The 26,124-nt window shown below is 58.0% G+C and overlaps 1 protein-coding gene across 4 annotated transcripts in view; it reads right to left on the bottom strand.

The window, feature by feature from the left end:
• Positions 1 to 11,118: 11,118 nt before the first annotated feature.
• Positions 11,119 to 26,124, bottom strand: part of PDE9A (phosphodiesterase 9A) — a 94,877-nt gene continuing 79,871 nt past the window's right edge. The window contains exons 10-19 of one of the 4 annotated variants that reach the window (XM_030835500.3): positions 23,482 to 23,568; positions 22,183 to 22,287; positions 21,920 to 22,002; positions 20,499 to 20,655; positions 17,334 to 17,447; positions 16,272 to 16,376; positions 15,689 to 15,817; positions 14,245 to 14,337; positions 12,205 to 12,274; positions 11,119 to 11,488 (exon numbers count right to left, since the gene is read on the bottom strand). In XM_030835500.3, the coding sequence (XP_030691360.1) occupies positions 11,475 to 11,488; positions 12,205 to 12,274; positions 14,245 to 14,337; positions 15,689 to 15,817; positions 16,272 to 16,376; positions 17,334 to 17,447; positions 20,499 to 20,655; positions 21,920 to 22,002; positions 22,183 to 22,287; positions 23,482 to 23,568 (957 nt within the window). In that variant the 3' untranslated portion in view covers positions 11,119 to 11,474. Of the gene's footprint in view, positions 11,489 to 12,204; positions 12,278 to 14,244; positions 14,338 to 15,688; positions 15,818 to 16,271; positions 16,377 to 17,333; positions 17,448 to 20,498; positions 20,656 to 21,919; positions 22,003 to 22,182; positions 22,288 to 23,481; positions 23,569 to 26,124 lie in introns of all 4 variants that reach the window. The other 3 variants (XM_030835499.3, XM_060297760.2, XM_060297759.2) reach the window with 3 other exon arrangements.

Here is a 26,124-nt window from a genome sequence, read left to right on the forward strand (position 1 = left end):
CAGACTCACGCAGAACCTGCTGGTGAATGGATGTAGCCGCTTTATTCGTAACAGCCGAAACCTGGAATCAGCCCAGATGCCCTACAAGAGGTGAACAGGTAAACGAACTGTGACCCATCCAGCCGTGGGGCACTGCTCAGCCGTAAAGAGCAACAAGTTCCTGAGGCACCTGGATGACCCTCCAGAGAATACGGTGCTGGATGAAATAAGCCCAAAGGTCACATGCTGTGTGATTCCGTTTATAGAACATCCATGAAATGACACACTTTAGAGATGGGGGACAGACTAGTGATTGTCAGGGGTTAAGGAGGGGGTGGGGTGGAGGGAAAGAGGGGGAGGCTATCAAAGGGCAGCAGGGGGCTCCTTGTGGGAATGGAATGTTCTGTGTCCGGACTGCATTAGTCAACAGCTCGGTGGTGATTCGGTACAGAGTTCTGTAAGGTGTTACCGTGGCGGGGGGGAATCTGGGTAAGTCCACGTGGGATCCCTCTGTGTTCTTTCTTACAACAGCAGGGGAACCTACAATTATCTCAAAATAAAAAGGTTAATTTAAAAAATGATCATTTGGGGAATTCCCTGGTGGTCCAGAGATTAGGACTCAGCGCTTTCACTGCCGAGGGCCCGGGTGCCGTCTCTGGTTGGGGAACTAAGGTTCCACAAGCTGTGTGGCATGGCCAAAAAAAAGAGAGATCGTTTTTCTTGGTTATAAGGTCAAAGAGAAGCTAATTTCACGGAGCCCACGTGGTTCCTGAGCAGACCAGTGCTGGGAGGACTCTCTGTGTGAGGCAGACCTCTTCTGGATCGCTTTGGCCTGTCCAGACACCTGCTGATCCAGTGGGGCCCTCAGCAATTCAGGCCGGATCAGCCTGAGGCCGGACAAGTCTGCCTGCAGAGAAAACAGTTCACTTGCTGGCTTTGAATGATGCCTCCCGAGATGTGGGAATGCGGGGGCGGGGTGGTGGGCAGGCTGTGGGCTTGGAGGGTGTCCCAGGGTGGGTGCAGGCCCTCAGCTGGAAAGTGTCCTGGGGGTTGGATACAGCCTGTGGACTGGTGGGTCACTGAGTGACCCACACCCTGCCCCGCCCCGGCTGTGATGACGAGGGTCTCCTTGTGGGGAATTTAAAGGAACCACAGAAGATCCTGCTGGAGCGGCTGGGAGGGGCCCAGGCTGTGGAGGCCCCGAGAGCTACGGTGCTGTGTGCATAGCCTCACCTGGACCCAGGAAGGATCAGACCCAGGTGCCTCGCCTTGAGTTGGGGCCTCCCTTCAGCTGCCCAGGAAGCAGCGCTTGTTGGAAGTGGCCAACTGCACCGGCAGCTCGGAGTATTGCCCGTCCGCCCTGTGGGCACAGCAGGTGATAAACGGTGACTCACAGGCTAGGCCGCGGTCAGCGAGGAGGACACGGCTAATGAACGAAGAATTGCAGACCTCGTGGGTTAGCGTTCTCTCGCCCCTCCCCCCAGGGGCTGCTTGACCTCGCGGCCCCTCATTCATCAGCAGGCGTGTAACAGCTGTACGGGGTGGCGGCCTGACTGCCTCCAGTGGCGAAGCTGCTTTTGCAGCTTCATAACAGGAGAAAAATACCCTTCATAACAGGAGAAAAATACCCTTCATAACAGGAGAAAAATACCCTTCATAACAGGAGAAAAAAATACCCTTCATAACAGAAGAAAAATACCCTTCATAACAGAAGAAAAAAATACCCTTCATAACAGGAGAAAAAAATACCCTTCATAACAGGAGAAAAATCTCCCTTTATAAACAGGAGAAAAATACCCTTTTTGGTCTTTTCTGCAATCACATGTGCCTTCTTTATGCCCCTTCATTTCTGAACAAAAGCAGATGTATTTTTCCTAAAGACAAACATTTGGAGAATCTGTTTAGCTGAAGTGATGGACAGCGGCTTGTCACAGAGGATGGAGAAAATACCGCAAGTTTTTTCCCAGGAGCTTTTGTGAAATCCTATCAGGAATGAATGGTCTGACCTGTGGGGAGACCCGTGCATTTCCCTTCTCGTTCACTCTTCCAAGCCTCCTTGAAATCAGTTTGAATGCAATGCTAGCAGCCCTTTCAGCTGAAAACCAGAGCAGTAGACCCAATGATTCCTCTAGGTTGGCGGCATAAACCACATTCCAAGTACCTGCCTTTTAACTGTTCTTTCTTCACTCACTCGCTCACATGTTCATCAAGCATCCTTGAGCACCTTGCTCGCTGGGCCGGGTACCACCAGGAAGGCAGAGAACCTGCCTCCCTTGCATTTCTGGGCGCCCATCCTCACCCACCCCAGTGCGCTCAGGTGTTTTCTTCAGATGCCAGTGAGGGCAGCTCACTTGTCAGAGATTAGCTTAGCTTATTCATGTGGTGAATGAGAGAGAATGAGAACGAGAATTTTAAAAAAGGTTCCTAATGCTTATGGGATTTTTTTGCAATTCTAATGAATGTGCCAACGTGACCTGACCTGGAGGTCCCTGGTGGAATGCGGGGTCTGACACATTTGCTCGTATCAGGCAGGTGCCCTGGAGGCTCGCAAGGTTATGGGCAAGGTTAGATTTCCAATGTGCCCAAGAGAATGAAAACATAAGGCAGTTAGTTAATAAACAGACTCAACACCATGCTTATTTCCACAAACTCCACACTTCCCTCACTCGATTCAAGTTGCATGATTGATTCTGGGAAATTAAACACCTTTTTATGCACCAGCAATCCCCAATCGAGTTTAGCCCTGAACACCCACTCCCTAATTGCCGTCTCATTCAGGGAGCCCTGAGGGAGCCCTCATGTCTGCAGTCCCAGTGGGGAGCATTAGGGCTCCAGAGCCCCCGGGGTCTCCACGGCGGGGCTACCGATGACTCAAGAGTATGGCTGCTTTACCTTTATGGGGGTAGGGTTTCTCTGACAATAAATATAAAGAAAACCATTATCACCTACTTGGAGGCTTAGAGATGTGTTCGTCAGACCAGCTAGGGCGCTACGTACAGGGGCTGTGGTCCAATATTCCCACCTTCTCATCTGCCACCCGTCCAGCCTCTGAGCCTCGGTTATTGGTGTCGCTTTTTTGGCCAAGCTACCTCGTCAGAATATAATATTGTTCATGGCCATCTGCTGATGAAAAAGTGATACCCATTCACTATAGGAATTGAGGAAAATGTGCTGGAAAAACATCACTTGTAATTTCACCCAGGAATAACTGGGTGAAATTATCTTTACACTTGAATTAGATGCCTCTGATGGCTAGGTACAGTAAATAACCATGTATAAAATCTGGTGAGGCGAAATAATACCAGATGTGGGAAAGTCTTCCTTTGTCTGCTCACAAGGCTTGGCCAGCTGGGTGTGATTCTTACCTGATTCCCATGTTGAGACAAGCAGACGCATCAGTACTGGGGGTGCGAGTGCTGATAGCAGAGCCCACAGTGGGCCTGCGGCAGTCGCTCCAAGGACCTTGGGGAAGCTTTCAGGAGCTTTATAGGTTGAAGCCCTTCAATGGGCGTTCTAGGATCGCAGCACCGGGACGTGAAGACAACTTCTCAGCTGCTCTTCATAGGGTTGGCCTTGTGCCTTCATGTCTGAAATCAAGTAACTGTTGGGTGGGTTAGAAAAACTAACGGGGTGGGGGGCTTGGAGATCAGGGAGGAAACGGGCATTGAGAGGAGACTGGAGAACGATGCCAGCTGTGTTTTACACCACGGTCATACCCACTCTCGTAGACGGCAAATGGCCATATGTTCTTTGCAGCTCTGTCTGTCGTGAAGTGGGCCCTATTTCCCACCCCTTAACTCTAGGCTTGGCCAAGGGACTTGCTGTGGCAGATGGGACACAGTGACTGTGGTACTTGATCAGACTTGAAAAGTGCCTGGGCCCCGGGGGCTTATGCTTTCTTGCTGCTGGGACCATTTTGCCACCACATTTTATTAACCTGCCACATGGTGACAGACACACGCATGGCTGCAACTCCAGCTGACACCAGACACTGCCAGGTGTGTGGGCGAGGCCATGTAGACCAACCAGCTCCAGCTGAACTGGGCCAGACCAACTATCCTGCCCAGTCAGCCCACGAAGCCCTGAGAAACAATACACGTTGTTGTTTCAAGTCACTGAGTTTTAGGGTGTTTGTTATGCAGCAAGAGCTGACTGACACACTCCCCATTCGTACCCAGGTGGTTGAAGGCAACATTTCAGGTTTGAGTTTGGCCAAGCAGAGCGTCATCATTTGTATTCCTGGATTCTTACATCCAGACCATCCTTTTCCTTCTGTCCCATTTCTACCAGTTCTCCCTGTTGAGTCACTCTGTGCTCAGTGCCCAGTCCTCTCAAAGAGACCCCACTGGCCATTCCTGCCTCTGCATCTGACCTGAGCCTGCTATTCTCCTTTCCTCCAGGTACCTGCCTTTTGCAGAATCTGGCTCCTTTGAGGAAGCCTGACCAAGAGAAGACGCCCCCAAACAACAGAGCTACCTCCCTGCCTAGGGGATGCACATCACTGATGGCCTCCTGCAACGATGCCTTCACCCACAGAGAGATGCAGACAGGCTCCTGAGGGTACCTGCTGTTGATGGAGAGCTGGGTGCCAGACACTGTGCTGACACTCGACACACGCTAGTGAGTTAATCCTCACAGCGAGCCAGAGAGGTGGAAATTGGCAGATGGGCAAGCTAAGACTGCCAGGGTGTAGGGGGTGGAATTGTGTCCCAGCCCCCAAAGATTGTAACCACTTGTGCCTGTGAGTGTGACCTTACTTGGAAATGGGCTCTTTGCAGATGTCATAAGTCAAGGTGAGGTCACTGGATTGGGCTGGGCTGTCGTCCAGTGGCTGGTGTGCTCGTAAGAAGAAGGAAATTTGGGCACAGAGACGAGGGGAGAAGGCCATGTGATGTCCCCAAGAGCCAGGGACCAGCAGGGATGGCTAGCAGCCGCCAGAGCTGGGAAGAGGTGAGGAAGGATTCTTCCCTAGAGTCTACAGAGGGAGCTCGGCCCTGACAACACCTTGATTGTGGACTTACGGCCTCCTGAACCGTGAGAGAATACATTTCTCTTGTTTTAAGCCACCACGCTTGGGGTACTTTGTCACAGCAGCTCCAGGACATGAGTACAGGAGGTGGGCAGTCCACACCAGCAGTGAGAAGAGGATTCCAGAAGGGCTGAAACCCAGTCTTGCCAGGTTCTTTGCAGAACAGGCAGCCTCTAGACAACGCCCCGTCCTGATGGCAGAAGCTGGACCAGCGCAGGAAAAGGAGGAGAGGAAGCAGCCTGGCCTGGACGTCAGTGGAGGGGCTGCCGCTGGAGGAGCCGGCTTGGGCTTCCGGAAGTCTCCCAGAGTTTCCATTCAGGATGGATGGCTTGCCCGAGGAGAGAGGGTGATACGTAAACAGATGAACATTTCTGCCAAGTTCCTTCCCAACCAGTACGCTGTGGTCGGCACAGTGCGTATACCAGACTGGCAGGCATCCTCAGCCCATGCCGCCAGCAGGCATTTCCATGGAGGTGGGAGCTGCGTGCCACGATGCCCGCTGCAGCCCTGGGGTCGATTAGCATCTGTGGGACACACACGGGCTATGTAAGGGCAGGTGCCTCTGGACATCACAGCAGCGGTGAGAACAGGCAGATCTGTCAGCGGCTGCAGTCACCGAACATCTCCTGTTACATTCTAATCGGCACGTCCAACACATTCTGAATTTCTTGTAGAGTTAATTTTAAGGAAAACGGCAGAATTTAGTCCAGAGTTCTCATGGCCATGAGTCATCGTGGGATGCTGCAGGTTCAACACGCGTCTCGCTGCCCCGTGAGGGACCATGTCTGCCTCTGCCGCCTCTCCTCACACCTGTCCCTTTGTTCCTTAACGAAGCCCAAATGTTCTTATTTTTACCCCGTTCACTGCCAAGTCTGAAAACCGTGCCAAGGATGGATGCGTGCTATCTTTTGAGGGTCCTTTGTCTCAGCTGGGAGTGAGGTGCACATACGCTCACAGATGCGCGCGCGCGCGCGCACACACACACACACACACACACACACACACACACACTCACTGTGCAGGATGACTTTTCCTCTTAGTGATTCTCTAGGTTAGTGACCACAAACTCAAATTCATTCCCTCGATGGGTAAATGTCTGAGCCCCTAATGGGTGGTGGTCACCAGCGTCACCCCCAGGGTGTATGGGGTCCAGGGAAATCATTTTTTGCAGGGTTCCTATCCTTTATAAACAATGCGAGTCACCCCAAATCACCAGGAGCAGCGGGGCCATGGGGCAGGCTTGCAGCCAGGAGGGTTGATGCCCGAGTCAGCCTCAAGTCCACTCGGTGGTGTTCGCAGCTGTCACCACCCCCTTCTTACAACTGACCACCAGTCCAGCTGGACTTAGGTCCAAATGGTCCCTCAGACCCCAGCGGCATCTCTCCCTGGACGATGCGGCCCCAGCTCGCACCCCTGGCAGAGCCCGGTCCTTCCCCACAAGCCCCAGGGCACCGGCGGTCCAGGCCCCTGCCTCACCCGGACACCTGGTGGTCCTCTCCCCGCACGCCCTGGGCTTCCAAGCCCGTGGGCTCCTCCCTGCCTTGGGGCCTCTGTCGTGCCGTCCCCTCGTGTGGGAGCCGCTTCCTTGGATCTTTGCCTGGTTCACTGCGTTTATCAGCCAGCAGGACTCAGGGCTCTTTGCTCCAGAAAGCACACAGCAAGGGCTGCAGCTCCCCGCCCACCGGGCCGTCCGCTTGGAGGGCCCTCCCTTCTCCCTCTCCCGCCCACTGGCCTTTCAGGAGGTGACCCTTGCCTCCTTCTGAAGGTTCCGGGCACCCTGCGCGTGCCACAAGCTGTGCATAGGACCTGTGGCTTCCCACCGATCCTCTATGGTTTTCCCACTGGCCCGGAGCTCCGACGGGGTGGACACCCAGAGTGGCACCAACGCACATGCTTTGGGAAAGGGACTAGATTGGGCAGGAGGGCATCATGTTGTTTCAAAAGAAAGGCGGCATGTGATCCGGGAAGGGGTATTTTCCTCCTTAGGAATATGAAAGTTTAGGAACCACGGTTTGGCTCTGCAGACCCTGGGCACGTCTGTGACCGCGATGATGGGTCCCTATTTGGAATCGGGCTTGTTGAGAGGCACGGGGCCGCGAGGCCCTGGGCGTGTGTGCGGTGATTCGGGGCTGGTAAAGCCCGTCTGCCCCCGACACCTTCCACCTCGGGCGCCAACATTTCCCCCCTAGAGAGTCATGCTTTTTTCCGTGTCCCATTTTAAAAATAAAATAACATTTATTTATTTATTCTACTTAGAAAAGTAAAACCAGCCACTGCAGAAAATTTGGAAACTACAGGAAAAATCAGAAGCTTCCCCCACCCCGCTGCCGCCTGCTTCAGCCGGCGTGCGAACTCCGCTTCTGCAGCCGAGGAACTGAGGCTGGGCGTCGGTGTGGGTCCTCTGGCTGGGCCGAGCCAGCGGTCCTTGGGTGAGAAGGCCCGGCCGGGCGGACGTGGCCTTGACGTCTGGGCACCTCCGGAGGGCCCTCTCCTCTCAGCACGCCCACTCGCGTCTCGGGCGATGGTCCCGACGTTCCTCAGGCCTCTCTCCCAGCTCTCAGGTCCCCTGAGCACTGGGGGAACCCGGTGGGGTGTTCCCGTGGGATGTGTGCCCAAGGGGATGCCCGTGAGGAGGGCCTGGGTGCTGGAAAGGCCTCTCCGCCGGGACAAGCAGTGGCCCCGAGAGAGGAGGGGCAGCTGCCGGGCTGCAGGGCGTGGTGTCGTGGGGGACCCGGCTTCACTCCTGAGCACCCTGCGGTGCTGGCCCCATGCTGGCCGTCCCTGGACACAGGCTGTGTGAGGTCCTGGGGCGGCCGTAACAAAGCACCGCCGACATTTATTCTCGTGCGGTCTGGAGACCAGAAGTCCAAGATCAAGGGGTTGCAGGCCTGTCCCTCCCGAGGGCTCTCTGCTGGGCGTGAGGATGGCCGTCCCCTCCTGTGTCCTCACGTGCATCCCTCTGTGTGCGTCTGTGTCCTCATCTCCTCTTCTTACACGGACACAGCCCTCTGGGTTAGGACCCACCCCAACTACATTATTTTAACGTAATCACCTCTTTAAAGATCTGACCTCCAAACGCAGTCACATTCTGAGGTGCTGGGGGTGAGGGCTTCCGAGTATACATTTTGGGGGACGTAATTCAGTCCATGACAAGGGAACTCACCCCCCAGGACCTGGCTCCTACCTGAGGCACCCACCCCAAAGCTCCCGAGGCTGTGGTACCCGCTGCCCCTCCACCTCCCCTGGCACGGGTTGGAAGCCCAGCCTGAAGCTGGGAAAAGCTGCCTGAAGACACTTCGAATCCCCAACACCCTCAGCGGGTCCTCTCGGCTCCCAGCGGAGAACGGCCCCCTCCAAATCCACAGCGACGACTTTATCTGCCCTTCAGACAGATTACAGTTAAATTCTTTTGACTTAAATTTTAAAAACTCCCCTCACGGTAACACTGGAGGAGCAGTAAGAGTGCAAGAAGCCTCTTGTCTGGGGCCCGTTCCTGGGTTGGGGAGGGAACCAGCGTCGCTGCTGCCCTTGGGGTCAGGATGGAGGTGGCATTTCCTGCTGCCACCCCGACCCGGTGGGGCAGCTCTGTGGCGCCTGGCTCTTCTCTGCCGGAAGCGACCTGCAAGCTGACAGTTCCCACCGACGCCTGCTTATCCAGGGTTAAGTACTTAGTGTGTGTGGTGTTTGTCCAACCCTCACACTGAATTGACTTTCCCGCGTGGCTTGGTTCAGGATGTCACGCTGGCCTCAGCAATCGTGGCTGGAGGAGTCCACGGGAGGCGCCCGTGGTCTGAGACGGCGGGCAGCATGAGACAGCGGGGTAGGGCATTTGGCCCCGGGGACACCCTCTAGACAGATGAAGCTCTCCTTTCTTCCTTCTTAGCTGTGAGGTCAGAGCTGAAATCACAAGCGGCTGCACGGCCTTTCTGACGGTGGTGGAGAGGCGGGCGGCCGTAGCTGTGTTCCCAGGGCAGCGCGCCCTCAGAGCTGAGCTCCCACGAGGACGTTTAGGAAGGGGATTTGTCGGGGTTTATGAGATCCAGTCTTTGCCTGACACGTGTGCGTCATTCCTTGACGGCTCAGAGAAGTTCTTGGGGGAGAAAAACCACAGAAGAGGGCGCTGTCTTGTCCCCTTGTATGAACACAAGGTGATGGAGGCGCGGCCGGGCTGCAGGGTGGGGCCGAGTCCCGCTGTAGCCGCTACGCGCAGGTCTCCCACCACGGGGCTCGCCCTGAGCCTTTTATCCTTCACTCTGACTTTACACTGAGGTTGATGGGGGCCGCCGCCGCCTCCCCACCCTCCGTCTCCTACGCGGTCACTCAGCCAGCGTGTGTGGTGCCCCAGGGCAGGAGGCCTTCCAGGTGCGGGTGTGTGCAGGCTGACGCGGCTGGACGGGGCCCCTGTCCGTGGGCTCTGGGGCTGCTCTGTGCAGCAGGGGGGCGGCTGGCAGTATTCCTGCCGCTCACAGAGAGGGGCGTCCCGTGTGAGACAGCTTTCAGTGGGGTCCCGATGCTCTAAGGGATCCCGTTAAAGGGACCAGGCTGGCTTCACAAGGACCCGGACTGTCACAGGTGCTGCCAGGACGGTCTCTCCTCTTGTTTGTCGATCTCATTGTCCCAGGACTTGGTATAACCTAACCCAGTCATGCAGATGAAGTGTGTTAGTGTGTGTGTACACACGTGTACATGCGATTGCCTGTATAAGTGTATATAAGTGTGTGCATGTGTATACATGCATGTACACGTGTGATTGTGTATATGTGTATGTGGACACACGCGTGTGTATATGCAGTATAAGTGTGTGTGCACACACGTGCCTGTGTATCATCGCATGCTTATGTATGTGTATGCATGTGTGTTATGATCATGTGTACAGTGCACAGAAGCATTATGTGTGTGGACACCTGTGCATGTGTGATTGCACGTGTGTATGTAAGTATGTGTGTGTGTGTCGACATGTGTATCACCTACGGGTGGTTGCGTGTATACGTAAGCATGTGCACGCATGTGTGGATACATGTGTATGTGTATGCCTGTGTGGACACGTGTGTGGACCTGTGACTGTGTGTATATGTGCATGTGTGTTTGTGCATGCGTGTGCATGAGTGTTAAATTCAGGAATCATTGTATGAAGTTTGATCAGGGGCAGAGTTGGGTGAGGTAGGCATTCGGCGTAACCCAGCACACAGAAGGCACCATTCAGCACATTCCCTCACCGATTGGGAGGGCGGGTGATAAAGTGTCTGTATAGCGTGACGTGCAGGTTGAAGGCCTCAATATCTAAACACGTACTAAGTTTGGGTTGTATTTTAGCCAAAGTTGCGGTAGGTACTGGCTTTAGCAGATGAAAATGAAAAACAAAAGTAAGAACAGAGGCGGAACCCAAGCCCCCTGTCCATATTGAACTGAATTCAAGGAGAGATGGAACATTTCACAGCTCAGAATGAATTATTCAAAGATGAGAAGTAATGTTCTGGAATTCACCAAGAGGGAATAGATGCTCTGAGGAAACTGAACCAACGCGCAAATGAAATGTCCACAGAGCTCAGATTACGCTGACGGCCTTTAAAGTCAGTTTTTAGAGCAGATGCTTTTGGGGGGACGGAGATGGAGCTCACAGCCCCGGGGAGCACTGAGGAGTCTAAACGCACACGGGGAGGGGCTTCTGGGCGAGAGCTCAGGCGTGTGCAACCTGGCGAAGCCTGACTGTGAACTAGCCTGGGGCTGGGTCTCCCCTTGTGGGCGCAGGGCCACCCAGGACGTCCCCAGCGCTTGTGTCTAAAACAAAGGCAGGAAGAGAAGGACAGCTTCATCCCCTGAAACGGGGGCCCTGAAATGTGCTGAGTAAACGCGGCTCCTCTGCCCATCTGCCCGCTTAAACGTGGAGCTCCCAAGCTGGAAACGGGCCCCAGCGTGCGGTGGCTGGTACCCCGCGTGGATTTCTCGGGCTCACGCTGCCTGCAGCCTGACCGAGCTGCCTCCGGCCTCACGTCCCTGGACGCAGCCCCCAACACCCCCCTCGCAGCTCACAAACAGGACACGCACAGCCCCGCGCTCCGGGCACCGGTGTGACATTTAATGCTGAGTTACGCGGAGGCACGCAGCACATCACTCAGGCCATCACTCCGAGACACACGGGTGAGGAAAGCACAGTGTCCTTTGTCTCCCCGTGGGAAGCGGGGGAGATTCCTGTGGTATATCAGAAGCAGCCCGGGATACACAACACTACCGAAGAAAAAGGACAGTACCCGTTTCTGTATAAGAATATATTATTTAAAAGACAGTTTAAAAATAAAAATTCTGTACAGCGTCGTGAAGTCCTTTTTTTTGTTATCAGTGAACAAAATGGTTCTTAGAAAACATGATCTCATGGTGGCAGATGCTCAGGACCACGTCTCCCCGCAGGGCCAATCCGCAAAGCCCAGCCGGCCGGGTCCAGAGAGCAGCCCACAGCACACGGCTTTCTTCAGGCATGATCTGCTTGGAAAAGGAAAAAGACGGCTGGTTTGTGACTGTGGGATCGGAACTGTGCGGGCAATGCCGCAAATGTCACAGGCTCACACACGGGCAATGAGCACTTCTTCTGTCCCAGCACTCTGTGCGTTTCATCACTAAAGCAAGAGGAATGGGATTATTGCCTCTGGTTTAGAGACTGGGGCTCTGCGGCTCAGAGAGGTTGAGATGCTTGTGCACGTCACTCAGCTTGTAATTAGCAAAGCCCGGACTCAGAACAAGGATTGTTGGATGCCAGGGCCTGGTACCCACCTCTCCTCTATGAAACCAACCCAGTTCTCATGCCCTGTACCCTGACTGCTCTATAAGCGAGGCTCTCCCAAGTGACCCTCATACACGTGTGTGGTGTGACCTTACCACGCGGAGGCCGAATGGGCTGGTTTGCCTTCTACCCGTTCCAAATGCAAGCGCGCAGGAAGTGCTTACAGCGACATAAGCAAAGACTTTCTTTTTGAAAAGTAGTACCTATGCTAATCATTGATCTTTTTCTAAGGCATGGCTCCTTTCAGAGCCTAATTGTAAAGATTATATGCAAGGGAGAAGCGTTTCATTTAAAAACATTCATACATTCAGATTCTCTCCCCTCCTTCCCTCCGTCCCTCCTTCCTTCCCGGATTTCCACGCCATCCCCATTGCAGTCTGGACTACCGTATACACTGAGACACCGTTCAGAACAGCCTTACCTTCACGTTTTCCCCCATCTCTGCTTTTCTCTCTTGACGCGGTGCTCTCAGGTGTCAGGCTCTCAGCCTTCTGCTGTAACCAGGACAGAGGATACGGAAGGCAAAAATCAAGCTCCAGGAACAGTGAGTGAGTGACTGCTCGTCTGCCCAAGACCTTCCCGGGGCTGCAGATGCTAAGACGCGGGAGGAGACTGGGGTCTACAGCCTGGGGGAGCTTCCCGGACAACAGCTCTGCACGGGCCACCTTCCCTGCGGTCAGAGGCCCCACTGCACACGGCCACTGTCCTCGCACTCATGGCCACAGGTGCAGCGCCAGCGCACTGGTGGATGCGGGTGCGAAGTCCGAGACCCTTTCACCTCTTTTGTGGGTCTGTTCTTTCTGGGAACAGGAAGGGGCACTGGAGCGTCCTAACGGCCCTTCTAGGCGGCTGGCCTGGGACCTGGAGACTGAGGCCTTCGCAGCGATGGCTCTCAGTTAACCCTGGGGAGTCAGGCCCCTTTAGCCCTCCTGTCAGGGGGCTCGGCAGGGGGACACCGCCTCTTCCATCTGTTCTCTGCATCTTTTGCTCTTAGGTTCTTGGAGTTTCAGGACCCGTCTGTGACTTTTTTTTTTTTTTTTTTTTGCGGTACGCGGGCCTCTCACTGCTGTGGCCTCTCCCGTTGCGGAGCACAGGCTCCGGACACGCAGGCTCAGCGGCCATGGCTCACGGGCCCAGCCGCTCCGCGGCATGTGGGATCTTCCCGGACCGGGGCACAAACCCATGTCCCCTGCATCGGCAGGCGGACTCTCAACCACTGCGCCACCAGGGAAGCCCTTACATTCCTGAGCTCTTAACTCTCCACAACGTCTTAGCACTTGTGAGTTCCCCAGCACTCCCTTTTTCAGTCCTTCACCTGGAATGCTGAGGGTTTTTTTAATTTTTTTTTTTTTGTGGTATGTGGGCCTCTGACTGTTGCGGCCTCTCCCGTTGCGGAGCACAGGCTCCGGACGCGCAGGCTCAGCGGCCATGGCTCACGGGCCCAGCCGCTCCGCGGCACGTGGGATCTTCCCGGACCGGGGCACGAACCCGCGTCCCCTGCATCGGCAGGCAGACTCTCAACCGCTGCGCCACCTGGGAAGCCCCATCTGTGACTTCTTGGGGGAAGAATCCGAGTAGAGGAATTGGCTGCCAGCCTGGATTGCCATCGACCCATCAGCATTTACCGAGCACCATATCGCGTGCGGCATTGTACACAAAGGAGGTCGAGAGCCGCACCGAGGCTCAGCGGGCGCAGTGGGAGTTCCTGGCTGCAAAGACGGGGCGGGGCCCTGCCCGCAGTGAGGACAAATGGCACAGAAGGGGGCCCTTGGGTGGGTGCGGGGGGACACCGGCCAAGGCCAGAGGGGGACCAAGCCCGAGGCAGCAGGGACGGGCCCCGGAGAGAGGGGGTGGGAGCGTGGACGGAAGGGAGGCGACACTCAAGTGGCTGGACGTCACGGGGGGAGGTCCCAGGGGTCCCAGGAGGCAGGGGGACCTGAAGCAGATCTGCACACACTGGGGTCCTGCCTTGGCCAGACCAGCTTCTGGGGCTTTTCTGAAAACCTCTACCCCAGCTCTGAGCCTATGAACTGGACCTCGCTGAAACACAGGATCAATCCCAACAGCAGCCTGGAGCCAGACCCAGCCCCTCCTCGAGGTGCCACGTGGTAGCCCTGTGGCCAGGTCGTGGTGGTGGCTTTTCCCATGCCAGGGGAAGCGTCTCTTCCGCCGCCCTCCCTCTGCACAAGGTCAGCCCCGGGAGGAGGTGAGGGGCCCGCGCGGGCCTAGGGCGCTGCTCTGAGGGGATGCAGGCAGCCGAGGTGCTGTGATGCTCTGCATTTCCCGTGGGCGATTGCGACCACGGGGCACCGACTCTGCCCGAGGTTCTGTGCGTTCCGTGCCGTGAGCTCCCCGAGGACTGACCCCCCTCCTCCGTGGGATGCACGAGCTCCCATCTGGAGGGCCCCCCGGGCCGTGTGGCTGGGCCCCGCGGCCCCCGCGCCTGCGCAGCCCGGCTCACCTCCTTCATGGCGTCCATTTGCTTCAGCTCCTCGTAGCGGTCTCTGGACTCCCACAGGGGCTGCAGCATGAGCTCCCCCACCGCAGGGAAGAGCTGCGAGGGAACACACGGGCCCTCTCAGCAGCTGGTCCCCCTCGCAGAAGACGCTGGCGCAAAACCGTGCCAGGTCCCGTGCGTCCCGGGGGAAAAGCCGCGCAGGGAATGTGCTTCTGTCCAAGGGGCACCTGTGGACCCTTGGGTCTCGGCTGCGGCGGAACCCAAGGTGCCCGAGGTTGGAAGCCGACTGGTCAGTGAGTCCCGGGAGCCCCTGGGGAGGGAGAGCCCCCGCTCGCTGCCCACCCACCCCTTCCAGGTCCCTGCTTCCCGCTCTCACACTGTCCTCACGGACCTGGCAGAAGCCACCCCCTGTCCTCTGCTTGAAGGGACCCCCGACTGTCCAGCCTGCAGACTCTCATCTTCCAAACGCCAACCTTGCCTACTAGAGCCCTGGCAGCCCCGGGGTGGGAGGGGTGAGGCTGCTTGCACCCCCCCCCCGCTGCCCCCGTCCCGCCGCTGCACGGCCCAGGACCCCTCCGCCCACCCCGTGCTCAGGCCTGGCCCTGCGGCTCCCACCGCCCCGGGGCCACCTGCTCAGCATCTTTACCTTTGAGACTCAGCTCTGAGGCGCTCGCCTCTCACTCCAAGACCCCCCGGCGGCCCCAGGGAGCCCAGTGCACACAGCCCTCAGCCCCTCGTGCTTCCTGTGCTTCCCCAGCCCTGCTCCTGCCACCTGTGGGAGCCACCATCGCCCTGCTGTGCCCTGGCACCCGGTGCCCACGGGGAAGACCCCGCAGCCTGAGGAAGGAAGCTGCAGACAGGGAGACAAATTCTAGGCGGAACGGAGCCACGGGGCTTGAGGAGGGTGTGCTGAGGGAGCTCTGGAAGGTTGCTGAGCAGGGCATGGGGTGCCCAGGCCACGGAGGGTGGGCTCAGAGGTGGAGGCTTGAAGAAAGGCAGGACCAGGAGCTAAGGGCCGTCCTGTAAGACGGGAGGGCCTGGGAGGGCGGGGGGCTGTGTGCCCTGTGCTGGGGGCAGTGGGGAGCCATGGAAGGCTCGGGAGAGAGGCAGAGGCCGGCTCCTTGCTGAGGATTAACCTGGTGTCAGCCGTGTGCCGGGTGGGGTGGGGGGCAGGTTAGAGGGGCTTCTGTAGGCAGAGTTGAAAGGCTGACAGGGACTTGGCCGGTGCCCTGGGAAGCGGGGCCCTGGGGGGGGGGCCCAGAGACACCATGGGGGAGGGTGGCCAAGGGTGGGGCGGTGTCCATGGGGGAGGGTGGCCAAGGGTGGGGCGGCTTTGCTGCTGGGTCGCTGCCCGGGGCACGGGGCAGGCGGCCAGTGCACACGTGTGTGTCCGTGTGAGTGTGCGTGCACCTGTGCATGTGTGTGCACACATGTCTGGGTCACTCACCTTGGTCACCGTTTCAAACATCGGGATCAGCACGAAGCTGATGAACCCAGTCTGGGCCGTGGCCTTGGTCACTTTGTCCCGGTCCATGAAAGGCGCCACGGGAAGGCCCTCCGACTTCTCGCGGTCGCTCTGCGGGGAAGGCAGAGGACACACGTTAAAGAAAGAAACACCCGTGGAATCTGGGGGCTTCCAGGATCATCGTCTGAGAGGAAGAGAGAAACAGCTAATATGCCAACGGAACCACCCGCGTCACGCACGTTCGTGACCACGTGGGACGATGGGGACGCCGTAAGTGCGAACTAGGTGCCCGCTGGGCCTGCAGGGTTGTGCGAGGGGGGGGCGGGGAGGGGGTTTAACTAGTGGTAACAGGGGCACTAATGTGGTAACAGTTTGACATTAGCTTTTCCTGTTGGTCCCTGTCTTTCGTGTCTCAAATTACACGTGCGCCTGTTGGGAAGGCTTCCGGAGGCGGTGATGCCGGAGGCCACCTTGGCCCGTCCGTCACGCTTCCAGCAGGAACCCAGTTAAGGGGCTAACGAGCCCAGGAGGCGTGATGCTGCGTGACGCTGTCTGATGCTCCTACCTGCATGAAATACTCCTCTAATAAACAATCCACCCAGGGTTCCGCCACCTCCATCGGACGGACCTCGTTAGAGATGTCACAGCACTTAATCAGGATCATCTTCAGCTGAAAGAAGAGATCTGGAATCAGCTGTGCAACACGGGACACATCCCACAGCGCTGTGCGTCTGGACTCACCATCACTGGCCGGCAGGGAAGGAGGGCGGGTGATGCTGGCGGAGGGGAACCCAGCATTGTTGCCCCCTGCCCCCCACAAGGACATACTTCCCGCTGCAGGGGGAAGACGGGGCATCCCCGCACCCCCGAGGGTCAGAATCTTTCCTGGAGGGGCCTCAGTAGTAGGGAAGCCCCTTGAACACACGGACGTTTTGTCATACAAACTATACACTGCAAAGCTCAGAAGTGTCTTCTTGATGTCGAGAATATGTAAAAAGTGTAGACAGACGGTATTGCCTGGAGGCAGAGGTTTAACAGATGACGAAAAAAACCCCAGCGGGTGGAGAGTGCTGGGACCCCAGAGCACTGAAGAGGTGTGCTAGAGACACAGGGTAAAGGGGATCCTCATGTAACAGCAGGGAGGGCGCCCACCGGCCTCGGCACCCCGCCGCCTGAACACCGGGCAGCGATGCAGGGGTGGGAACCACAGTCCTGCCGGCTGGCCCAAGGGGCCTCCAGGGCAGGACTCCACCTCTGCCGCCCCCAGCACGGGGGGAGCAGTCCCACAAATGCCAAGGCGGCCCTGGCTTCTGCCCTCTGCCCCCAAGCCTGGCGCTCCCCTGTGTTGGCCAGGCCTCTGTACGCAGGCTTACCTTCCCCTACTTATAACCTTCAAATCTGAATGAGATGGGGGAATGGGAAAGGGGTGACTTTAACTAGGAGAGGGGGTCCTGCTGGGGTGACGGGGGGCTCTCCCTGCTAAGTGCCGGGACTTGGAAAGCCGGCTTCACCGACACCTCGCTGCGAGGCGAGGTTACACGTTTTCCTTTGGCGCTTCGGTCTCCAGTCTGAGCTGGGGGTGGCGCTCACTCCCCAGCCCCCCAGAGAGGGAAGACAAGCCGCTCACCAGGGTCATGTGCTCCTCGTTGCTGTAGTCAAAATTCTCCATTTTTTCTTTGAAAGAATCCATAATTTCCGCGTGCCTCGCCATGTCGGTGGCCAGGATTAACGTGATCACCCCCTGAGGAGCGAAGGCAAAGTGTGAACGCGGGGCACGATCCCAACAGTGACTCAGTGAGCGCCTGCTGTATGCAGAGCCTTCTGCTCATACCGCTTCATCTGGGCCTCCTGCCAACGCCACGGGCGTGTCTAAGAACCACTGTCCTCGTTTTTATAAAGAAACTGAGAGCCGGAGAGGCTGGGGAGCCTGCCCAGGCCTCAGCTGGTGAGTGGAAGGCTGGGGGTTGAGCCCCGGGCTGCCAGACACAGGCTGTGTCCCTGGAGAAGGCAGCGCATCGGGCCCGCCAAGACCGTTCGCCTGCAGAGGGCAGGCTCAGCACGTGTCTCCTTGAAGTCCAGACGCTTTTAGCCGAGGACAAATGCTCCCCGCTGATGCAGTAATTTAGGTATATGGTTTGTTCCTTCCAGAGCTGCTTGTTGGAGGTCAGTGACCTATTTTCCAAGAGTATTTTTTTCCTGTTATCTAATCTGTATGTGATGATATGTGCTTATCTTGCCTGGGAGCGATCAAAGTCTGATCATATAATAGCATGCTTCTATTAACGAATTTGTAGGTAAGGATAAAATAAAGTTTGTTTTGTTTTGTTGTTTTTGGCCATGTGGCATGCGGGATCTTAGTTTCCCGACCAGGGATCGAACCCGCACCCCCTGCATTGGAAGTGCAGAGTCTTAACCACTGGACCCCTAGGGAAGTCCCCAAATAAGTTTTTTAATACAAATATTTTGACCTTGTTAACCCAGTATTGGTTTAGTAGAAATAACATAATTTGAAACCATGATCATCTACCCACCCACTCATCCACCCATCGATTTATCTGTCTACCCCACCCGTCCACTTGTCCACTCACCCACCCATCCATCCATCCACCCACCCACCCACTTGTCCATCCGTCCATCCATCTATTCAGTCATCCATCCATCCTACAAACATTTACAGAACACACCTCTGTGCTGAGTATGGTGTTCTACTTTTCCAAGAAAACACCACCACAAGCATCAAATACACAACTCAAATCAGTCAAGACAGATAAAAAATGGGGGGGGCGGGCTTCCCTGGTGTCGCAGTGGTTGGGAGTCCGCCTGCCGATGCAGGGGACACGGGTTCGTGCCCCGGTCCGGGAGGATCCCACATGCCGCGGAGCGGCTGGGCCCGTGAGCCATGGCCGCTGAGCCTGCGCGTCCGGAGCCTGTGCTCCGCAACGGGAGAGGCCACAGCAGTGAGAGGCCCGCGTACCGCACAAAAAAAACAAAAAAAGGGGCATCACTGGCCTTTTCAATTGTGCGATTTCTCGGTAAAGATTTAACTGTATTGTTAGTGAGGGATCTGTTCCTATGATGAGTTATCCCTCAAAATATTCAAGGACGGAATATGATTAAAAATTGGGACAACGGATTTTACCCTTAGGAAGGGTTAATGTCAGTAAGGTGCTGGGCAAGGTCAGCCTGTGTCCCCGTGGCGGGCGGCACGAGCAGGGCCCCGGCCCCTGGGTGCGGCTCCTCCGCGGGAGCGGGGTGCTGCTCTGACCCCTCCACGCACAAAGGGGCTCAGCTGCCTGAATCCTCTGGGCCGCGTCCCTGGCAGGGCTCCTCACCCGGCAGCCATCGGGGCGGCACAAAGGCAGGGTCCTTTCTTCAGGGTTTGCCCCTTTACCTGCCTCACAGAAAGACTCACTCCAGCTCGTGGAACATGTCGCATGTGCCTGCTGGGTGGGTCCATAAACGTGGAAGGGAGGCCAGAAAGCCAGCAGATAGAAAGCCAGCAGATAAAGGGGAGGTAACTGTACCAGGAGCCGATGATTCACCAGGGCGGTAATTAAGCCCTGATTGAGCTCTGACTGCCTGGAAGCTGGAAGGATGGGGAACGAGGCTGCTGTCGTCTGATAAGGTGAAGCTATCAGTTCTCCTGGAGGGAGGGGACTGTGTCCTGGCCCTGGGCTCTAGTGCGTCTTGGAGCAAGGCCACAGAGATGCCGAACAGACGCGGCGTGTGGCTCCTCCTATGCCGTGGACACGGCTCCCGTTCTAAGTGCCACATGCTGGGGGACGGAACAGCAGGAAGGCATCCTCTCACAGTTCTGGAGGCCGCAAGTCTTGAAACCAAGTTGTCCCCTCTGAAGGCTCCGGGGATGGTCCATTCCCTACCTCTTCCTGTTTCTGGTGGCCCCAGCGCTCCTTGGCTTGTGTCCACATCACTCCTGTCCCTGCCCCTGTTGCCTCTCTGTATCTCTCCTCTGTGTGTCTCTTATGAGGACACTTGTCATTGGATTTCACATCCACATGGATAATCTGAGGTAAACTTATCTAAAGCTCCTAATTTAATTATGTCTGTAAAGACTCGTTCACAGGTCCTGGGGAGTCAGGAAGAGGACACACCTTTTTGTTTTTTTTTTTTTTGGTTGGGGGGTGGCTATCATTCAACCCACCTCACTCCTCCAAGATCTCTCTGACATCGCCCCTCCCCTGAAGACGCCAGAGGATGGGACACAGGGCTGCGTGCAGCGGGACCTCCTGTGTGTGTAGGGGCGTCACTTTTGGTGAGTTGGAAGCATCTGACCCCAGACAGCTGGCCTCCCTCATCCTTTTCCCAAAGTGCCCCGAGCAGCAGAAATGTCTCTTCTGAAATGGGTGGTGGGGCTGCAGGGGACAAGAGCAGGGCCTAGAGGACAGTGGTCGGGGTTCTGCTGGGCTGGATGCCGCAGACGTGTCTGCCCAGGGCCTGCTCCCTTGAGCGAGTGACCTCGCCTGTGTCAGCCTCACTTTCCTGGGCTGTGAGATGAGAAAGGACCGATCTCAAAGGGTTCAATTAAATGGTGGCCGTGATCTGCAGGTCCATGGAACACCGTGCATGCGTGCCAAACGCAGACCTCTTCCCGGGGAGCCACTTGGCCTTGGAGGAGGCTGGGGAGGAGGGCCGGTCCCCCAGGATCCCTGGTGGGGGACTGGGAGATGTGGGAGCCTCAGGCACGGGGCGAGAGGGCTTCTGCTCTCTGGTCGGACTCACTGTCCCCCCGGTGCCTCCCACTCTGCGGTGGGCGTGCCCTCACCCCACACACCTGTCTGATCTGCTTGAAGCCCTCCGCCGGCACGCTGGAGAAGATGTTGCACTCGGGCTGGCTGAGGATCTGGAAGGCCACGGCACAGTGGTGGTTCTCCAGGGGCGAGATGTCATTGTAGCGGATGGCCAGCTCCGTGCGGGCATTGATCTGGTACCTGGGGTTGGAGGAGAGAGCAGAAGGGCCCTCGGGCACCCGCACTCAGAGGCACCTGCGAGTCGGGGCAGCAGCGCTGGCAGTGGGGTGGGGAGGTGCATGGAGGCTGGAAGGGATGGAGGGGACCGCACTCTGCTCGTGTCAGGAGCCCCCTTCTCCTGGCTCTCCTGGGTCTCTGCTGCCCCTCCAACTGGATACCTCCAAGTTGCTGTAGTCCTAACAGTGGAGGTCACCAAGAAGCCTCAGCGCCTCCCCGTCGCGTGCCCTCAGAATGGTCAGACACCCTGCAGACGTTATCAGTATGTGGAGGACTGGGGTGCAGACACCCTGCAGACGTTATCAGTATGTGGAGGACTGGGGTGCAGACACCCTGCAGACGTTATCAGTATGTGGAGGACTGGGGTGCATTTTCTCGTCAGCTGCTGTGGGCACGGCCCTCGGCTGGCCTGTGCTCGGGCACGTCATCCGAGTGTGAACTGAGGGCATGGATGCCCACGGGGCCGCCTCCTCGGAGGGGCACAAACGTCCACACCTTGGAATCCGCTCTGGTCCTGACAAACGACGGCACGCTTCTCGGGCAGACCTGGCATCATCACCCGCCCAGTGATACTCGATACGCAAATACACGAATTCGATAGAACCACCAGTGTGCCACTAGGAACACAAAGCAGCGCCACCCGGCCTGGACTCTGGCAGGCGCGTGGGGTGGCACTCGGGGGCCTTCGCCCCAGAGGCGGGAGTGGACCAACGTTCCAGCAAAGCCTGGCCCGTCCTCCTGGCTCCACACCTGCCCTGGACCCTCCCACCTCCCGCTCGTCCACAACCCTGCTCTTGCTGTCACAGCCCCTGCCTCTGCTTTGCTCCTGTCGGAAACGGGCTGGGGAGGCTGCCCACAGGGGAGTGAGATCCAGAGACCGGGGTGGGGCTGCCCCTCCCCGTCCACGTGTGTGCGGGAGTCCCCGCCTGCTTCGGGGGAGGGAGGTCCTGCTGCCGTCGGGGCTTTGCCGGTGCAGACGCAGAGGGCTATGGCAGCCCCTCTGGCTTTGGTAACCTCCAAGGTCCTGCGCCGGGAGGCCCGGGCCCCGGACACAGTCCCAAGCGGCGAGCCATGTCCTAAGAGGTGGGGTGGAGCTGGGGGCTTAGGAGGCCTTGGCCGACCGCTCCAGCTTGGAACTGGCAGAGGGTTGAGCTGAAAAGTTCACCTCTGATGCGCAGAGGCCCCTTTACAAGGGAAAAAGAGACAGAGAAGAAGACCGCGTACGCACGTGTTGTTGTAGCCTGGATGATCCAAGTCATGGCAGATGGCCGCTGTCATTAAGATCAAGATATCCATCTGGGAAAACTTCTCCTGGATCAGAGAGAGAGTGGGGTGGGGTGAGGAGGGGGCTGGAGTCGGGTGATACAGGGGGACGAAGCCCCTCCAGCTGCCGGCCCGGTGGGGGAGGACCTGCCTCTCCCTGGGGCGGGGCGGGGGTGGGCGCCCATTTGCTCACTGACCACGCCGGGCAGCGGGCTCCCCCAGACCCACCTGCAGCCCGCAGAGCCAGGTCATGCTGTACATCATCTGGGTGACGCAGAAGCAGTGACGGAAGTTGTGGAAAGGGTTGTTACGGTAGTTGTCGTGCACGCAGAGCTGCGGAGACGAGAGGGTCCGCCCTGTGGCCAGCTGCCCACCCCTCCCCCCAGCTCCTGGCACCTTCTTCCCGGTGCCAACTGCCTGCTCCCCACCTGGCCCTCATCCAACTGCCCTCCCGTTTCCCGAGGGTGAGAGCACCAGGGGGCCCAGGGGCCTGAGGATGTCCGGGGGCCACACCATGGCCCCCACGATCCCACCCCGGGGAAGGTGTCCCCAGGGGAGCCACGCTGGGGTGTGAAGCTTGGGGGAAGAGCTGGGGGTCTATACGCGGGGAGCTGGGTCCCCAGCCACCATCAAATCTTCCACAGGCTTTTAACATCTGGTTGTGAGCAGTATTTTATTAAAAAGAAAAACCTGGGGCTTCCCTGGTGGCGCAGGGGTTAAGAATCTGCCTGCCAACGCAGGGGACACGGGTTCGAGCCCTGGTCCGGGAAGATCCCACATGCCGCGGAGCAACTAAGGCTGTGCGCCACAACTACTGAGCCTGTGCTCTAGAGCCCGCGAGCCACAACTACTGAGCCCACGAGCCACAACTACTGAGCCCGCGTGCCTAGAGCCCGTGCTCCACAACAAGAGAAGCCACCGCAATGAGAAGCCCGCGCACCGCAATGAAGAGTAGCCCCCACTCGCCGCATCTAGAGAAAGTCTGTGTGCAGCAACGAAGACCCAACGCAGCCAAAAAGAAATAAATAATAAATAAAATTAATTAATTAAAAAGAGAAAGATCTGCTGCTAAATACTCTCTCACACACACACCCTGGCAATCACACAAACGCAGTCACGTGCATACGCTTACACGTGTGTACATGCACACATACATGCACACGCCCCACAAGTATGCAGGCACCGGAACGCACAGTCACATGCACACACACACAAATACAAACGTACACTCACATGCACCCCCCACGTACACGCCTGCACAACACGCTCCCTCACATGCCCGTGCAGCTTAGAGCACCTGCTTCACTTGCCCCTCCCCATTCTGACTATTTTCTCGCTCACCAGAGCAGGGGCCTAAGAGCAGAGAGTGTTTTGGGGGAGGGGGATGGGCAGAGACTGGCTGACCGTCCCCGCAGGGCTCTCATGGAAGCGTGGCTTCCGTCTGTAGGAAGCCCAGGGCCATCAGGAAGGCGCCCACAGTCCGTTCCCGTGAAACTGTGTCGGGGGACGGGGGGGCCTGACACTCACCAGCCACCGCTTGAGGGTGATGGGGTTGATGCCAAAATCTCTGACCAGGCCGAGGTCGTGGTACATGTGCTCTAAGCAGCTCAGCATCTGCGGGCACAGGAGGAGAAGGACGGTCAACAGCCAGGGCGGCCAGGAGACGCGCTCAGGGCGGGCCGGGTGCCTTCTCCAGCCGCACAGAGAATCCACTGGGGAAAGTGGGAGCCACGCCCAGCCCAGCCCAGAACTGGGATGACGTCCCAGACGGAAAGTCCTTGATGGCCACCACACACGGCTCTTCCTCGAGGGCACGGCACACACGCAGGCCGGGTGCCAGAGTTTGGAAACGGGGGCCTTGAAGGAGCCCCTGGCAGAGCGCCGGGACTGCGGGGTCCCGGGTGAGAGCAGGACGGCCGGAGTCCGGGCTGCCGGCCGGCTGCTGCCCGGATCACCCCAGCTTTGCCGGCAGCACGAGCGCCCAGCCAGGGTTTTGCCGTCCAGAGGGGCTGTGGGTCCGACAGCCCCGCTCCCCGTCCCACCAGCCTATTCGCAGCTGCGGGCAACCCCGAGGAGCTGAAATATTTGCTGTGAAATCAGAGTCAAGAGGCGGAGGTGATCGGCAGACAAAACCATCTGGTGCCACTTATGTGGCAGCTTCGGAGCAGGAGTGACGCGTCTGAGCATCTGCTCGCGCTGACGCTGCGGCGGGCCCTGGGCTGGGCAGCTGGATAAGGCTGAGTGCGGAGCACGCGCGAGGTGACCGAGAGGCCCCGCGGCCTTCAAGCCCGCGCTCGGCAGACGCGGCGTCGGGGGCAGCACTCAGGTCAGCCCGCGAGAGCGGAGCAGCGGGAAGTCACCTCCCCGCCTGGTCTGCGATCGGAGGATGCTGGGCCCCTGGGTGACGCTGGGTGCGTCACCCCCCCTTGAAGGGAGAGAGGTGAACCACCACCACCCGGGAGCCCTGATGTTCTCGGGGTGCGAGCCGCTTCTTGGGTGGCCAGATGCAGTTTTGGGGGCCAGGCGGGCTGTTGAAGCTTTCAGGTGTGTCCCTGTAGCTGTTCACCTTTGCCATCCACACTCCAAAGTTCATGGCCTCCCCAGAGGCCAGGGCTCCCGTCTTTGAGCACCTCTGGTTTGCCACTGTGGGCAGCTAGGTGCTTTTCAGAAGCACTGGGACCCCTCCCAGGCTGCCCGGGGTCATGGAGGTGTGCTGGCGAGGGCCTGGGCCGGCAGATAGCCACACGGGCCGAGCCCACGGGCAGGGGCTGGTCCCTCCTTTCACCCCCGCCCTGATGGCGGCTGCACATACACCCCGAGTGTGGAGGGCCGCCTTCGCATCCCGCATGCGTGGGTCCTTCCACCTCTCAACGTGAGAGTGGTGTTCCCTCTCTGGCCACGAGCAGCCGGTGCCCCAAGGAGACAGGAACGGCGGGGGTTCCACCATCAGGGCCCCAGCTTTGCTCTTCCTCCCTGTGGGCTGCTGAGGTCAAAACGACTTTGGGGAGAGTGAGATGTGCTCGGTAGCGGCGCTTGGCCACCTGCTGGAAGCAGGGCTGCGTGTTCTGAGCTCCTGTGCGTCCAGGCCAGCAGGGTCCCCTGCTCAGCGAGAGCTTTTGGGACATGAGGTCCTAATGCTTCTCCCGGAAGATGTGACTCTTCTCCTCCTGCCGTGGTCCCCCTCCACCGCGTCCATTGCTGATCATGCATCGATCTGGCAGGTGACAGCTGCACACTTAGAATGCCTCCTCCACCCCTGAACTTGCGGCTCCAGCCCTGCGTGCTGACTGGTTGGACGGTTTGGAGCACATGTGTCACCTAGGGCCTTTCCTCAGGCGCCGGCCAGCACGCGGCCCTTCTCAGGGTGGACCCGGCGGGGCGGAGGCGGGACCTGCACTTTCCTGGCCCCTCTTGCTGAGGGCTTCTCTCATCCTGGGAGACCAGCCAGGGAAGGCGGTTCACACAGGAGATTCCAGGCCCAGGCGGGGAACGACGACCTGGACGTTGAGCGCTCAGCGTGCACCGTTCCTTTGCTGGAGCGCAGGGAAGTCGCTCAGCGGATCTCGTCCAAGTGGGTGAGCCCCGCCGGGGCTCCCGTGTTACCAAAAAGCTGGTAAGCGTCTGTGGATTCTGGTGGCCTCATGTCCACGTGGAGGGACTTTTTGTTTTCTCCGGGTTCAGAGAGAGGAAGGTATAACTGATATTATAGACTAAACAACAACAAAACGATCTCCATGTTTGTGTTTTCTCAGCAAAAGGGGAATTTTAAAGAAGTGTGTTCTTGCTGCAGAAAGTCACTCTGGGTCCCCGAGGCCTCACAGCTGCCCGGGTCGCCTCCTCTCAGCAGCACCTCCAGTGGAAGCTCCTTCCTGAAATCCTCCCCAAGCCCGCGAGGCCTGCACCCTGCAGGCCCGGGAATCAGGACGCAGCCCGGGGGGCTGCTGGGCGGAGGGGGTGCACCGAGCAGCCAGAGCCCGGGTTCGAGGCCCCGCCGCTCACCTGCTCCTTGGCCCTGAAGCCCCTTCCCGAGCCCACCAAGGGGCAGTTTGGCTGCCAACCTGGAGAATGAAGTTGAAAGACAAAGAAGACAGAGGAGAAGCCGAGGAGAAGAGCGATGGGGCCGCTCCCGTCTGGTCGCCGAAGCCGGTCCCGGTCCCAGGCGGCTCCTGC

This window comes from Globicephala melas, chromosome 4, assembly GCF_963455315.2.
Source record: "Globicephala melas chromosome 4, mGloMel1.2, whole genome shotgun sequence".
Taxonomy (NCBI): Eukaryota; Metazoa; Chordata; class Mammalia; order Artiodactyla; family Delphinidae; genus Globicephala; species Globicephala melas.